The following is a 15,167-nucleotide window of genomic DNA, read 5'->3' as shown; positions in this document are numbered from 1 at the left end:
TAAAAATCACATTTGATAGGTTAAAAATGTAAACATAAATTAAAATTTTTTAGAATAGTAATACAATTCAAAAAAGAGAAGGAAAAGAAAGAACTATAGAAGATGAAAATTTGATGCATAGATATTTTAAAAAAATATTTGAAATCTTGTGAAAGAAGAATAATAAATAAAGAAGGGCAAATTGAATTGTCTCAGATTCAGATTTAATTAATCATCATCCATCCTCTTTTCTTTCCTGATCCAAATCAGATTTTTTTTTTAAAAAAAATCAATAATTATGACACTTGCCGATGGATATAAAAATTGTTATACCATCACGGAATTAGTATGGAATATAAAGAAAATTAACAAAAAAATATGAAAGAATACACAATAGTCATGTAAACAAATTTGAAAGTAATAATAGTTAGTTTCAACTATTTGTTTTTATTTCAATAAGACCCACCGCTTAATGTAAAAGCTCAATTTTCACCCATGGCCCAATAACCTGTATACTTTATTTAGCCTGTTGATGAGTGTGACAACTTAATCAAAGCTTTTGATAACTTTACTCTGTCAATTGTTGTGTAATTTAAATAACTTCTTTAGAGAGGGGTGTAGAATTGATTTAATTTCAACAATAACGAAATGAAACCTATGAATTAAATTCTCTTACTAATCTCTTGATTTTGTTTCACAACTGAGATCAATAGTAATCACTCCTTTTCATAAGTTTGTTAGAAAATTAATATAATAAAAAGAACAATAATTTAATAAAAGTTTAAAAGAATAACATTAAAGAAAAATGTTGTCATTTGCACTCGGAAACTACCAAAAAAAGTAATAGACCTACGTCGAACATTGCATCTGCATTTGTAGAGCTCTGTAAACTTCTTTCAGCCCGGCAATTACTTCCTTAATTAAAGTCTGCGTAAGAATTGTCAACTTAGAAAGTTACAAAAACTCCAAATGGAATTATGCTACAAAAATGTCATGTGGTGTATATTTATACAAGCAATTGATAAAAATAAAAAAAAGTTAAACAGCATGAAAAAAATACAAATTAATATGATTCATTAGTAAGCAATAAAAGAAACAAAAAATATAAATCTAAAAAATATAATTATAAGGATGAAATAGTATAAACCTAAGAAAGCAGAAGAAATCACCTTTCCAAAGTTTTACTATAAAAACTTTATTGATTTATGTGTCACATTAAAAGAGTTTTAGATATTAGTGAAATATATAAAAGAAATAAAAAATGCCAAGCAAGCTGGAAAAAAACAACACCTAAGCCTAGTGCGTCTAGATAGTTGAGAAGAAATTTTAACTTTTTTGTCTAGTCTGGTACAGTAAAATAGGACTAATAAATTGATAGAAAATCGTAGAATATTGTGCATTACTTCCTTTAGAATCAAGAATTGTGTATTACTTTCTTTACATAACTCGGCTTACAACTCTTGCTCAAATTCGAGGAAGAAAATTACAAAGCCCTTGATAGGAAAATCATGGATTCTAGCAAATATAGATGCCGGCAACTTGTTTATTATTGAATGACAATTAGTTAAGCATTATCTGATTGATTAAACATTTAAATGTTTAAACAACTTAAATATGAAATATATGAGATATCTGATTGATTTGTGTTTTTATGTATTGTAATTTCAATTGATCTTGTGATTTTAAATGCATAAATGGTTATTATTGAATGACAATTAGTTAAAACATTATTGGTTATCTTTTAATACATTATCTATCATTTAATTTTTAAAATTAGTATAATATTTAGCAACATTTGAATGAGATATTGTATATTAGATTAAAAATTTCAACATTTAGTAATATTGGAAGTGATTACTTTATACCAATATTAGCAACATTTAGAAATGTTGGAATGGTTAGTTTATACCAACACCATCAATATTTAGTAATGTTGTAAATGATTAATTTATACCAACATATGATAAATGTTACTAAATCTACTTATATATGTCTCCTTATACTTGTTATTAGCAATATTTTATTCAAATGTTGGTGAAAGAATTACCAACTCAGGCATAGGCAACGTTAAATATTAAATGTTGTTAACAGTTTTAGTATCAAATTTACCTCTTTTAGCAACAATAATATTTGCCCCTAAAACACAAATTTCTTGTAGCGTCTGGAATGATTCCTCTCCCATTTTTTTGCTTCAATTTGTTACTGATCCGATTTAAAAGATCTCATGTTGTTGAATGGAAATCCACAATTTTATCTACAATTTGGTTAATTTTTTATGTTTGATCTTATTTTAGTGAGAAGATCCGGACGTTTCCGATGGGTCTACCAGTATCCGGCATCTTGATGAGTGAGTCGATCGTAAATCTAATTTTAATAATTAATTTAATCATATTTAAGCTTAGCTTCGATCGATTTCAGTTTGTGTAAACATCGTTTGTGCGTTTCTCTCTCCCTCTTTCTCTCCCCCTCTCTCCCCCCTCCGGTCGCCGGCCATTTCTTGTGGCGTGGCGGCGGCGGAGTTATGGGCGACTGTGAGGACGACGACGAGGACGGTGGTGATGGCAGAGGCAATACTCCCCTCTCCCCCCAGCCTCCGATGGCCTTCCCCATCACGCGGATCTTCAAAACATGGGAGGAGAAGAAGAGGCCAGATAGGATTTCCTTCCCCCTGAGACCACCCTCTGTGCCAGGACTACGTCTGAGGTATAAACGCCAATTTCTTTGTGTTGCACCACTATCCCGACCTTATGATGAGGTTGAAGGGCCTAAATACACACACTCTTTCACTCTCTCTGTCTAGTTTTGCCTCTGCTGTCGCTACCCTACACGTCGGGCCGCCACTTCCCGAGGCAAGAACTTTTGGGCTTGGCTTGTAATGAAAAATCCCATATGGGCGAGAACCAGTAGTAAACAATGTCATGAACTTGAACTCTTTTTACTCTTTCTTTTCTTTCTTTTCTCTTGACATGCATCGACTTCAAATAACCAACTATGTTAGGTCAGGGTTGTTTGGGCTTGAGAAATTAATCTCACAAAAACACAACTAAAATATTATACAATAATATGTTTAAAAAATAAATAAATAAATAAATATAAATATATATATATATATATAGTCCGGCTACTATACTATTATGAGTATATATAGAGCCTATTGTACTCATAAGTTTTTGGCCGTTAGATCTACCATTTAATTATTTTCACCCGTTAGATTATACTATTCAACCAACCACCCACTCAACCCTAGGGGCCCCACTATCAACCTAACTGTAACCACTTTCATCCTAACCACACATTTTTTCATCTGAACGGTCAAAAACTTATGAGTACAAAGAGCTCTATACTCATATGAATATAGTAGCCCCAGATATATATATATATATATATATATATATATATATATATATAGAGTTCGGCTACTATGCTATCGGTAGCACGGAGCGCTCCGTGCTACCAAGTTGTTTTCGATGATGCGGCTTCCAAATCGACGATCGGCTCCGTTAGACTTGATCTACACTATTGAAAGTATTTGGAAACTAAATTTTAAATTTTTTCGACATCATTTGACTAGTGATCAAAAGATCTCAAAATTGACAATTTTAATGGCCGATGTGGTGTGTTTGTGAGTTTAACGGTTGTAAAACAATTCAAATGCGATGAATTTATAAAATTTTTTTTCACTATTTAGAATAAGATCAGTATATCTGATCTTGAATTTAATCTTTTATCATCATTTTTTATGAGATTTTATTTTCAGCGCGTTTCAATTTTAGACACTTGTTTGATAGGTAAATGATATTGAAAAATTATGAAATTTAATTTCTAAATACTTTCAATAGTGTAGATCAACTTAACGGAGCCGATCGTTGATTTGGAAGCCCACAGTCATCGAAAACAACTTGGTAGCACGGAGCGCCCGTGCTACCGATGTATAGTAGCCTAGATCTCTCTCTCTCTCTCTCTCATCTCCTCTCTCTCTTCCTCATCATATATATATATATAATGGAAAATGAGAAGAGAGTCCACGGGTCCACCGTGGACTCTCTCATGCGGTCCACGAGGTGAGGATGACCTCGTGGACCGTGTGCCGCGATTTTTCGAGAAGTCTCTCTCTCACACCGTTAATATCATGATCACCACTATAAATAGAACTCACCCACTTCGATCCCGCCACTTTCCCTCTCTCTTTCAAATTTCAAAAGCAGGAGAGATCGTCGAGGAAGAGGCGATTGTCCAGGGAGATCGTCGGGGAAGAGGAGATCATCCGGGGAGATCGTCAGGGAAGAGGAGATCATCCGGGGAGATCATTGGGAAAGATGAGATCGTCGGGAAAGAGGAAGCTCGGGAAGAGGAGATCAATCGACGATATCCCCCTCCCATCACCTCCTCGTGACTAAAGGTCCTCTCAACCCAATATGGTGAGGTGAAAGAAAATTCATAAGTCTAGACGAAACATTCAAAAATTGAAAGGAAAAACTATACATACAATCCACCCAAGACGAAGGCGATCCCCGCCGCGTAGATCCGTCCGCCGCTCTCACCGTGGAACATGACCAACCTGCTGCTATACCAGGCCAGAAACCACCAAATGGCGAACGAGAGCCCTGTAAACCCGACGGCCAGCACCTTCGCAGTCCCTTGCCTGACGCCGAGCCCGATAGCCTTCTCCAGAACGGCCACATAGCTGCCGACGATCCTTCGCTCTGCAGTGAACGAATACACCGTCTTGACGGCGTCGAGCGCCTGCGCGACGATCGCGTTGGCCTCCGCATACTCATCGCGCATTTTTCGAGAAAGGAAGAGGAGGCCTACAATTCCTCCTTTTCTCATAGATTATACTCAACTAAGTTAAAATTATGCAAGTAGTACAATTTCAGTTTTGCAACTAAGTTAAAATTATGCAAGTAGTACAATTTCAGTTTTGCAAGCTTTCAGACAGTGTATGCCTTAGGCTATGCCTATGATAATATCCAAAGCCACCCCATCTCAAATTGATACTAAATAGTGTTAATTTTGGATTAATAATTCACTTTGTCGTATCTTATATATAAATGCAGAAATTGTCCCAGATCACAGTTTTTAATCTTGAGATGTGAAATTTGAATCCGGCCATCTGTACCAAAGTTGTCTTAGTGTGCTTTATTAACCTTTAACCTCAACTCCCTATGCATGTTGTCAAGGTAACCCTGTCAATAAACCCATCAGACATAGAAGTAGAAGAAGAAGGCTAAAAAACTCATATGAGTTATTCTAGAAGTTAGACCAAGCACACACTTAAGAGACAAAAGAAGTGCGCGATTATAATGGTTAATTTATTGAACGCAAGAAGCCAAAATCATACATTATAGAAGGATCAAAGTTAACAGTTATAACACAAACTTTTAAGAAATCACCCAAAGTTACCTGGAGTATGCCAACTGCAGCGAATTTGTCTCTCATTCTTTTGCTCAATACTGGCCTAAAATTGAGAGGAGCTAAAATGGCTTCTACACACTGAAACAAAAATAAAATTAAGATTAAAAAATTTCTCTTCGAGTTTGACCCTGCTATATCCTTGAATTTCAATAGATTAGTTATAAAATTTGTGCTGTATGAGGATTAAATCCTTCAATTAGCCTCATTTAGCTACACATGTTCATGAGGTTTCTATTTTAAAAGTGTTGCTGATGACTGATGTGATATTTTTGCAGATAGTAGTCTAACAGAAAGTGCTTAATTGTTACTAACAAATTTCGCGTACTAAATTGTTAAAATCTGAACTCCAATTAGAATCAAAAGTTCAGGACTAAATTTGCAATCAATTTATTCTAGAAAAATTAAAGCAGCAATCAACTTACTCCTAAATTTCCTGTTTCGTGGAGATATTCGATAAAACGCTTCACTTGCATATGTGCTATCTTAATACCCAAGCTAAAGCAGGCAAATTCTTTATAACTTCAAATGATCACTTCTAATTAGTAGGGCCTATGTATACTAATTAATTTGCCCCACAGGTATAGAAATATTGAAGAAATATTGAATTACACTCCGCTCATTGTGTCTCTACACATCTGAACCGAACCAATGAACCGCCTCTTTCTGAACTTCTGAACCGAACCGAACCGAACCGCTCACTACCTAAACCTCTAAATCAAACCGAACCACTGCACTCTCTATTTTGATTTTTTGTACAAAAGAGAGAATTTGCTCTCAACTCCCCCTCCGCGCGTTGTTGCTTCTTCTCCTGTCCATTACAGCGTTCCTTCTCCCATCTGAAACAGCGGTAGATTTAATGAAACACGATCCCATCTGAAACGAAAATAGGGGAGAGATGCTATGGCGGAGAGAGGAGATGAAACGACTTACCGTACAGAGAGAGCATGCATGTGCAACAATAACTGTTATAAGATATTACATGCAGTATTATTTTCTCTTTTCCCTTAATATGCTTTGTTTTGACTTATGCAGACAGGGCGTACTGGCTCCCGAAGCATACGTAGAAACTTAATTGATTTGCAATCAGAGAATAAAGCAAATCAATTAGGGGTCAAAATCCATTGCTTGGAATGAACTCCGTTGTTTACTTATCAACTTTGCCCTCAGTCACATCTACTGGCAATCAGAATATACTGTTAGACGAATTTTCATATGGTTGTGAAAATCAATTTACAGCAAACCAACTTCAAAGAGTTCAGATTAGCTTGCACTTACCGAAATCCAACTAATTTAGAGAAGATGAACTCATCGGTGTAGCGCTCGCACTTGGTGGAGACGACGATCTCCTCTCACGGCGCCCCGATCTCCCTAAGGCACTCGCCGAGCATAGCCTCCAACACCTACCCCCCATAGTACCTGCCACGCATCAAGATCGAACCTCGAAGCTCGTACAAAGAAGGAGATCTAGGGCTAGAGTTAGGGATACGGACGGGGAGGTGTCGAAGAAGTTGACCCCGAGGTCGAAGGTGTGGCGCACGGCGGTGACGACAGCGATGGGAGAGACGCGGCCGAATACATTGCTAAGAGGCGCTAAAACTGACGTAGCTAAGCCTTAGCCCCGTGTTGCCGAGCTCGCGCTACTCCGTCGCCATGGCCCTGTTAAGAGAAGCTCCTCCTCACCTCGTTGCATGGCGCCCGAGGGCTCAGTGGGCTTGAGGGGCCCCATGGCCCAGACGTGGCACCCGAGGAGGCTGTTGCTGCGACGACGAAGGTGGTCAAGGGAAGTGAGGAGGGTGCACATTAGCGCGAGGTCAGAGAGGGAGAAGAGTTGTTTGGGGAAGGTATGGATGAGGAGGGAGGAGAAGGGAGGGAATGGGATGGGAGACGGGAGGGAAGGGAAGAGGAGGGAAGCATTAAGGTGAATGTGTGAATATAAAAGATTGGGAGAGGGAAGGTAAACAGACGGACGAATAAAAAAATAAATTAAGAGAGAGAGAGAGGAGAGGAAGGGACGGATAGGATTGAGAGAAGGGAGAATCGGAAGAGTTTTAGAAGAAAACGACACGAGAGAGAAAGTAGTTTTTATTTTAAAAAAATTATTCTGTAAGTTAAGAGAAGGGGTGAGACCCATTTTTTCCCTGAAATACGGGAAGGATTTGAATCCTACGAAAATTAATAATAATTTATAGATTTATAGATGATAGATTATAGATTTATAGATTTATAGATGATAGATTATAGATTTATAGATAAAGTGATCATCCAATTATTAAATAGTTTGGGTATAAAAGTTACACCTATTTTTTTATAGATATACATGTAGCAGTTTTATTGCTTTATTTAGTCCCTTTTTCATCTAATTAAGTTATTATTAATTTTTCTTTTTGAAAAAAATATAGCGGATTTTTCTGAACTGCAAATAAACTGTCTAAGCTTTTAAAAAGTCAAAAAAACGATGTAGATTTTACTTGGCATTTGGAGGGAATTTTTTTTTTTTTTTTGTAAACATGAATTCTTTAGGATCTAATGACTAACATTAGTTAAAAAAATATCACAAAAATTATGGCCAATTGAAACAACTTGAAAGTGTAAGAATATTTTTGATATTATAGAGTTCAAATAACTAAGTACAACTAAACTAAAATTCAAAAGTACAACTATAGCCACTTTGATAACACCCTGATTTATTTTAATTGAGGCTCTCTAGGATTTTAAAATTGTTTCAATTTTACTGATGACTTTAATATTTCAGATAAATAATTTTTTAAAAATATTATTTTAACCTAAAATTTGATTGAAAAATAAAAAAAATATATATTTTTCAGAAATGAAACCGGCAAAATAATATTTTTGTAGCTAAAAAATTATGATACAAAACAAAACCCGATTGTTTTCTATTTGGATTTAACTGTCTAATGTTTTAAAATTTTAATTTTATTATTTGATCTTTAAGTTTTTTGATTTGAGCTAATTAGTGGCTTTTTAACTTTAAAATTTCAATGTGCCCTCTATTTTTACGAATTTAATTTATATATTTTATATAATTTACGTAACTAGAAATTAATTAAAATAAGTAATTAGTTTAAATTTTGCTTCTGAAAAGTTATTAAATTATTTAAATTAAATAAATTAAAATATGAGATTTTAAAATATTCTATAATTCATATAAGAATTGTACATTTTTATCTCATTTTATATTATAATAATAATTGGATTATGAGAGAGAGAGAGAGAGAGAGAGAGAGAGAGAGGCGGGGGTTGTACGTAAACTATATCGTGGAGCGGCGAGGGAAAAGCCATAGGCGCGCGCTTCTTTCTCCCACCTCCTCTCCATTTGCTTTCCAATCACCTCAAAACCCTAACCCTCTCCCATACCCCACCTCATCGAACGCTCGAGGAGGAGGAGGAAGAGGAGATGGAGATGGACCCTCGGCTTCTGAAGAAGCCGAAGCTGGAGGAGCCCTCCGCCGCCGAGGACGGCTCCGACCACAGCGTCCTGTGCTTCGTCACGGCGACCCCCCGCGAGTTCCCCTCGCCGCCGCCGGCGGCGGCGGCGGCGGCGGCGGCGCCGGAGACGGTGAGTCCGAGCGGGAGCAGGAGGAGGCCCTGGTGGCGTTGATCGAGCACCGCACCAAGGAGGTCCAGCACCTCAAGCAGAAGCTCGCCTACTACAAATCCCAGGTCGATTCCGTTCCCGTCCCTCTCGCTCCCCCACCCCTCCGATCTCGGTCTCCGATCGCTGATTTGAGCTATTTTGTTGTGATCGATTAATACAGTTGGATGAGGCGGAGAAGAGGTTGGGCGATTCCCAATCCAAGCTCGGGCGCCTCCGATCGCGCTCCAATGGCGTTAATGGGGGGATCAAAGTTGAGAAGAGGTCGCCGAGCCCTGTTCAGATGAATGGGACTCCTCATTCGAGGCCCCCGCCTCTGCCGCCGTCGTCGAGGCCGCAGCTTCTTATACCGGCGCTTAACACAAAGACGCATTCCCCGGCGGCAGATTCGGGGAGTGGGAGGGCGGCGAAGGCGGATTTGATTCCGGCGAAAGCACCGGCGGGTGTTTCCAGCAGAGCAGCCTCCGGCATCTCTTCGTCTTCGTCTCCGTCTCCGTCTCAATCCAATAGCGGTGTTGAGAGATTAAAACAAGAATCTTTGAGCAAAAATAAGGTTGAGAGAGGCTCTTTTGGGTCGCAAGAGAAGACTCAGAAGAGGGTGGAGAGGAAGCTTGGTAATCCATACTATTATTCCTTACGAGCTTAAAAGTTTGGTTTTTGTTTGGCTTTGGAGAAGCTCTTTTTGGGTTGAGTTGGTCCAAGAAGCTTCCTATTGCAACTGAATTGAAGTTTCAATTCAAATTAAAACATTTGCTTTTGGGGCCAAAGGCTCATCTCAGCTTCTAGCATACACCAGAACCTCCACTCCGTTTGTTAACAGAACAACTGGTTTCCAGAAGTTTCTGCTTTCGAAACTAAAGAAGCTTTTTTTAGAAGCTGGGCCACACAAACTTTTTTCAATTACTTTGCTAAATACTTCTAACTATTCCTTTATTACTATTTTTGTTTGTAATCCTGTTTTGCAGCACAAAAAGAACACCAGGATGTGATTCCAAGTATTCGCAGCCGTTCCTCGCCCAGCTTGCTTCGATTCCAAACTGCCACTGTTAAATCGAGTCAGCACAAAAGGAAGTTGAGAAGTCTTGAGCTTTGTCCAGCTAATGAACAACTTTTTGTAACCAGGTATCTGATGAACGTGCTAGATGCCCTAATTTAAACTGTTATCTGCCCATTTTTCTGGAAAAGAATCAAACTAATTATTTGATAACAACGTCTTGGATACAAGGAAATGCATAAGAAAATTTTTGATAACCAAGAGTTTTCCAAAACCATTTGATGTCTAGCCATTAGCTAATGACTTATACTTGCGAAGGAACTAATTTGCATTACAAAAGACATCTGCTCATGTGATCTCTCATTTGTCCTTAGTGTTGTATTGATCTGCCGTTGTTGTTAACTTGTTATGTGTTCATATGCTATCCGGTGTTCATTTAGTGTGGAGAACCTATTCCAGTTTGTAAAACCATCATAATTATGCATTATATTGCGAAATTATATTACAACAACACGCTTTTGCTTCAAGCCTGTGCTAGTGGGACATTTAAAAAGTAACAGCTAATCAGAATATCTATTTGTGGCAAGTCATGTAATGCAAAATCATGCTTCTATGATATAGACAAATTCCACCTACCTATGTCAAAAGTTGGTACAAATTACAAATAATGAATAAACTAATAAAAGCCTTGCTAATAATCTTATAGCAGTGTCAAAGGCAGTTGCTAAAGGAGACCTTATTCTTTACATTCTTGGCAGCTTTATTGGTGGTTATGGTGCGTTGGTGCCTTTCAAGATGTGTTGTATGTAGTGAGCCATGGTCATAACTACACTACACTTGTGAGACAGAAGTATATATTAATTCTGCCTACATATGCTCGACTAAAAACTCCACATACTATTCTTTTTTCTATATATATTTGTATTTTTTATTTAATTCATTGAGAGCTTTCAATTAAGAAAAGGTGGTAATTGATGTTTCAGCCATTTGTACATAATTCTGTTCCATTGCAACGAAAGGTCTCTTAGATCCTTACAAGTTTACTTAATGATTTTGCAGTGCGTTGGATGGAGTTGTGACTTTATGGCAATTGCAGGCAAAAGGGTATTCTTTTCACAGTACTGTTTATTTTATTTACTGTTTTGTTAGCATGCCAAGTTTCTTACAGCGACAACATAGTTGTGTCTGCTGAGAACTCCTAATAAGCAACTCCATTCAAGTAAGGTGATAGAAAACTTGAGGGCACACTTCATTGGCCCTGTCACATACAGCAGATGAATTTCATAACATATTGACACGTCAAGTTACAACATGCATTCTGAAGTTGCTAGCTTGCTTCCTCCTAATTTGCTTCAATGAATGTTGACCCACCATGATTTGAAAGAACACATTACCAAGAATAGCTTATGCCTTGCTTTATTGACCGGAAGGGCAATGAAATTAAAATGGGGAGAAAGAACTGAAATAGATGAGAAAATATCACCTGGAAACACTTTTTCTGTCAAATGTTCTGCAACTTTAAGAATGAGAAGGAATTGGGTGTAACTGTATAAGCTATTCAAATTTGAATACTTTTCTTACATCCTCGAACTCGTCTTCTATTTTGATACTCCAATTACTTGCTGAAGTTCATTTTACTTCAATTCTCGTTCTCTTAGAAAGGATGCTTTCTTATTCTGGATACTGCACTTTCAACAAAAGATGGACACCAAGTGGTGAAGCATAATTTCCTTTTACTTGGCACCTAACTCCTCTTTATCTGCATTTCAACTATTTTTGTTTCCATTTCTGCTTTGTCAATCAAGTAATATCCTTTTAATCGAAAACATGTCAATGTTATATTTGTAGGCCACCGACTGCCTCATTGCTTAGCACGACAGATTGTCTATCTCCAAAGCAGCGGAGATGGCCTGAAGATTTAACGTGGCATCCTGATGGTGATAGCATATTTGCTGCGTACAGTGCTGATGGTGGTGATTCTCAGATTTCAGTTTTAAATCTCAATGTTTCTGGAGAAGTATGAACTCTTTTTAAAAATTTCTTATCTTTATAGTCTTACCTTAAAAAGTTTTCTGTTTTAATCTCTTGCGAAATATTGGTGACTATGATAGTAAGAATTATATTGTGAATTTGTGCATATAGATTTACATACGACAACACTTGACGTGAAATATTTGCAGAATATCTAGTCTGATAAAAATATTATTATTAGTTGAAATGATGTGATGATCCATCCTGTTGATTTCAGTGTATATAACAAAGCATGCCTAGACTTTGAAATTATAATAGCTGCTGACCTCTTACATATGCATCAAGATGTCAACAAAAATACATGACATATTATGCACTAGTATTGCAAAACACATGATGGGGCTTCCTATTTGAATAACCATCTATACAGTTCTGAGACCTTGCAGAAATCAGTTCAGAGAGGAAAGACTAGTCTTAAGGATTATCACGGACATCAGTTACCAGAAGATGGATGGATAAGAGAAAGTGAGGGACCTGGAGATGTATTTATAAACAGTCTCCTCTTACACTATCAATGCTTCTCCACAACTTAAAATTAGCTAATTACTTATTAGTAAGAAGAAACATTTTGTTACACCCCAACAAAAGAAACACTAACAAACATCTTTATTTTTTTGCATGTGAACAGAAAAAGGTTACCTTCTTAGAAGCAAAGCCGCATCTAAAGGGAATAATAAATAGTATAAATTTCATGCCTTGGGTTGATTTATGTTTTGTGACTGGTGGGAGTGACCATGCTGTAGTACTTTGGCAAGAAAGAGGAGACACATGGAACCACAAGAAAGTTCACGGGAACTTGCACTCTTCTGCTGTCATGGGCATTTCAGGATTGTATCAAAAGAAAACCATACTGTCAGCTGGTGCAGACAAAAGGATTATTGGTTTTGATCTCGCTGCAGGAAGATCTGAATTCAAGCATCAAATAGAGAGCAAATGCATGAGCGTGTTGCCGAATCCAGCTGATTTTAACTTATTCATGGTTCAAACAGGGTAAGTAAATGAGCAGCCACCTTCAGCTGTTCTTGGGCTATGAAATGAGAACTTGTTATTATCTTTCTTTCCGTGGACACTTTTCACACTAATCTAATGCAATATGAACTGTTTGCAAGTTAGATTTCAACTGGAGACATCTGTGTATCTAATCTCTTGTTGTGTGGGGATCTTAATACCACCTTGAGATATTTCCCACGAGAACAACTCTGATTGGCTCCCATGAATTTTACTTCTGAATAACTGATTCTGAGGGTACCCTATCCTATTTTTCGTGGGATATTTCTTTGGTCCTTCAGTCCTTGCTTGAGCTATTTAATAATTCCTGGTATTATATTATGAGAAATGCTACTTGTATTCACGAAAGTGGGGTGTAAATCTAGCACCCTCCAAGGGTTTAGACAACCCTTTTGGATTTTTAATATTTAAGAAGAGGATTGATAAGAGTAGCGTGGGAATTTCCGGACCTTGGATGGGTAGGGTGTAAGATTCATACCCACTTTTCGGGTATATAGGTAGCACTGCTCTTATATTATTTGCTGTTCTAGTTATTATGTTATTGTTCTAACGTAATGAGTGTTGGTAGCATTGCTCTTACATTATTTGCTGTTCTGAATCGTATATTGTTCTTATGTAATGAATGATTTGCCAGCTGATGCTTATACAGAGTGCTGCCCCCTTTTCTCTTCTTTATTTTAATTTTCTTTCAGAGCACCTGGGAAGCAGCTTCGGTTGTTTGACATCAGGCTACGTCAGACTGAGATTCACGCATTTGGGTGGAAGCAAGAGAGCAGTGACTCCCAATCCGCTTTAATTAACCAATCGTGGTCTCCAGACGGCTTGTATATCTCATCTGGATCGGCTGATCCTGTGATCCACATCTTCGACATCAGGTACAATACCCATAGTCCCTCGCAATCGGTGCAAGCTCATCAGAAGCGTGTGTTTAAAGCTGAATGGCACCAATCGCTTCCGCTGATGATCTCCATTTCATCCGATCTTAACATTGGACTGCACAAAGTTGGCTGAGGAGTTTGTTTTCTGGAAACCTTCTTGCCGTGCTGTTTCTTTCATAATCCCATGTTTTGCACGAAAATTCCACCCATTTTTTGATTTTGTAGCTGTTGTCCCGCCTTCTCTCTTTTCATGAATGCCTATCAAGACATTCGTGCATGGACCAGAAAGCCCTAGCTGGAGTTCTACAGATTATCATTAAGTTGACCTGTAAGTTACAATAGAAGAAAAAACAGGTGGAATATTTTCTTTTGCGGAAATCCCTTCTCTGTATCAGCGAGGGACGACGATTTTGACTGCTTGACACCGAGTTGGAGAGCTCTTCTCAGAGATCACAGATGTTAGAGATGAGATGGAAGGACTGCCGGTACTAGTTGAGGAGAGAAATCAGCATAGTGTTCATGTAAAAGTTCATAAGCTACATTTTTGGTTCCAAAGGTTTAATGCCAAGGAGATAATTATGTGTACTGTTCTCTGATTATGTCAGGATGAATAAGTTTGGTCAAATTACAGCATTGTGGTGAAGTCACCTTTTGTCTCCGACTCTCAGTTTGTTTAGAATGGATTATTTTCTCAAATTGCCCTTAATTTCTCTAATAATGTAGTATTAGCCGATTCAGATAAAGTTGTTTTTTTTTTTCCGTTTCTTTAAATGTTTATTGGTACACAAGTTATTCTAGAAACTAAGATCAAATCAAATGGAAAAAAAAAACCCTCCGGATGAAGGTGAAATTCAGGTTGAACTAGAATTTCGAGTGAATTAAAATTCAGGTAAAAGCTATTTTTTTCGTTGTTTATTTTTATAGCTAATAGAACTGAAAATTCTCTAGTAGTTCTGTTGTTTGTTTGACAGAAAATAAATGACGTGAAAGTTAAAGCTCATCCTTGTTAATATATCTATTTTTTCTTTACCCTTTTTCTTCGTATCCAAAAATTTGAGCTCCGACCGAAAGTAAATTATAACAATTAAATAAAAAAATTAAGCGTTTAAGGTAAAAAATCACTCTCTCTCTCTCTCTCTCTCTCTCTCTCTCTCTCTCTCTCTACATTTGTTGGTGACGAAACAACACTCTGGGGCCTGGGGCCCTGGGTGGAGTAAGGGGTGGGGCTTCTTTGACTACTGCGGTGGAT

General features: G+C 37.4%; 1 protein-coding gene and 1 long non-coding RNA gene across 5 annotated transcripts; one reads left to right on the top strand and one right to left on the bottom strand.

Moving 5' to 3' along the window:
- LOC109710271 lies at nucleotides 793-8,087 on the bottom strand. Of its 3 annotated transcripts, XR_002216326.1 has the most exons (6): nucleotides 6,885-8,087; nucleotides 6,670-6,810; nucleotides 6,325-6,570; nucleotides 5,817-6,230; nucleotides 5,383-5,472; nucleotides 793-906 (listed from the first exon to the last, which is right to left on the bottom strand). It is a non-coding gene; the product is annotated as an uncharacterized LOC109710271 (long non-coding RNA). The 3 variants fall into 3 exon arrangements; XR_002216325.1 differs by having other exon boundaries at nucleotides 6,670-8,087; XR_002216327.1 differs by having other exon boundaries at nucleotides 6,325-6,567; nucleotides 6,670-8,087.
- Nucleotides 8,624-14,624, top strand: LOC109712849 (U5 small nuclear ribonucleoprotein 40 kDa protein). Of its 2 annotated transcripts, none has more exons than XM_020236636.1 (8): nucleotides 8,624-8,871; nucleotides 8,940-9,075; nucleotides 9,171-9,621; nucleotides 9,973-10,129; nucleotides 11,061-11,105; nucleotides 11,850-12,018; nucleotides 12,661-13,022; nucleotides 13,733-14,624. In XM_020236636.1, the coding sequence occupies exons 1-8, from the start codon at nucleotides 8,810-8,812 to the stop codon at nucleotides 14,049-14,051; spliced, it is 1,701 nt and encodes a 566-aa protein (XP_020092225.1). In that variant the 5' UTR covers nucleotides 8,624-8,809; the 3' UTR covers nucleotides 14,052-14,624. The 2 variants fall into 2 exon arrangements, with proteins under 2 accessions (XP_020092225.1, XP_020092217.1); XM_020236628.1 differs by having other exon boundaries at nucleotides 8,624-8,874; nucleotides 8,937-9,075.

This window comes from Ananas comosus, linkage group 1, assembly GCF_001540865.1.
Source record: "Ananas comosus cultivar F153 linkage group 1, ASM154086v1, whole genome shotgun sequence".
Taxonomy (NCBI): Eukaryota; Viridiplantae; Streptophyta; class Magnoliopsida; order Poales; family Bromeliaceae; genus Ananas; species Ananas comosus.
Note: the sequence above shows the minus strand (reverse complement) of the source record. Positions and strands in the feature narration are given on the sequence as shown.

What these genes read in the sequence shown, in the direction of transcription:
- LOC109712849 (XM_020236628.1), top strand. Translation starts at nt 8,810, where the DNA reads ATGGAGATGGACCCTCGGCTTCTGAAGAAGCCGAAGCTGGAGGAGCCC. An exon ending in GAACAACTTTTTGTAACCAG is followed by an intron (nt 10,130 to 11,060) that starts GTATCTGATGAA and finishes ATGATTTTGCAG; the next exon opens with TGCGTTGGATGGAGTTGTGA. An exon ending in TTATTCATGGTTCAAACAGG is followed by an intron (nt 13,023 to 13,732) that starts GTAAGTAAATGA and finishes ATTTTCTTTCAG; the next exon opens with AGCACCTGGGAAGCAGCTTC.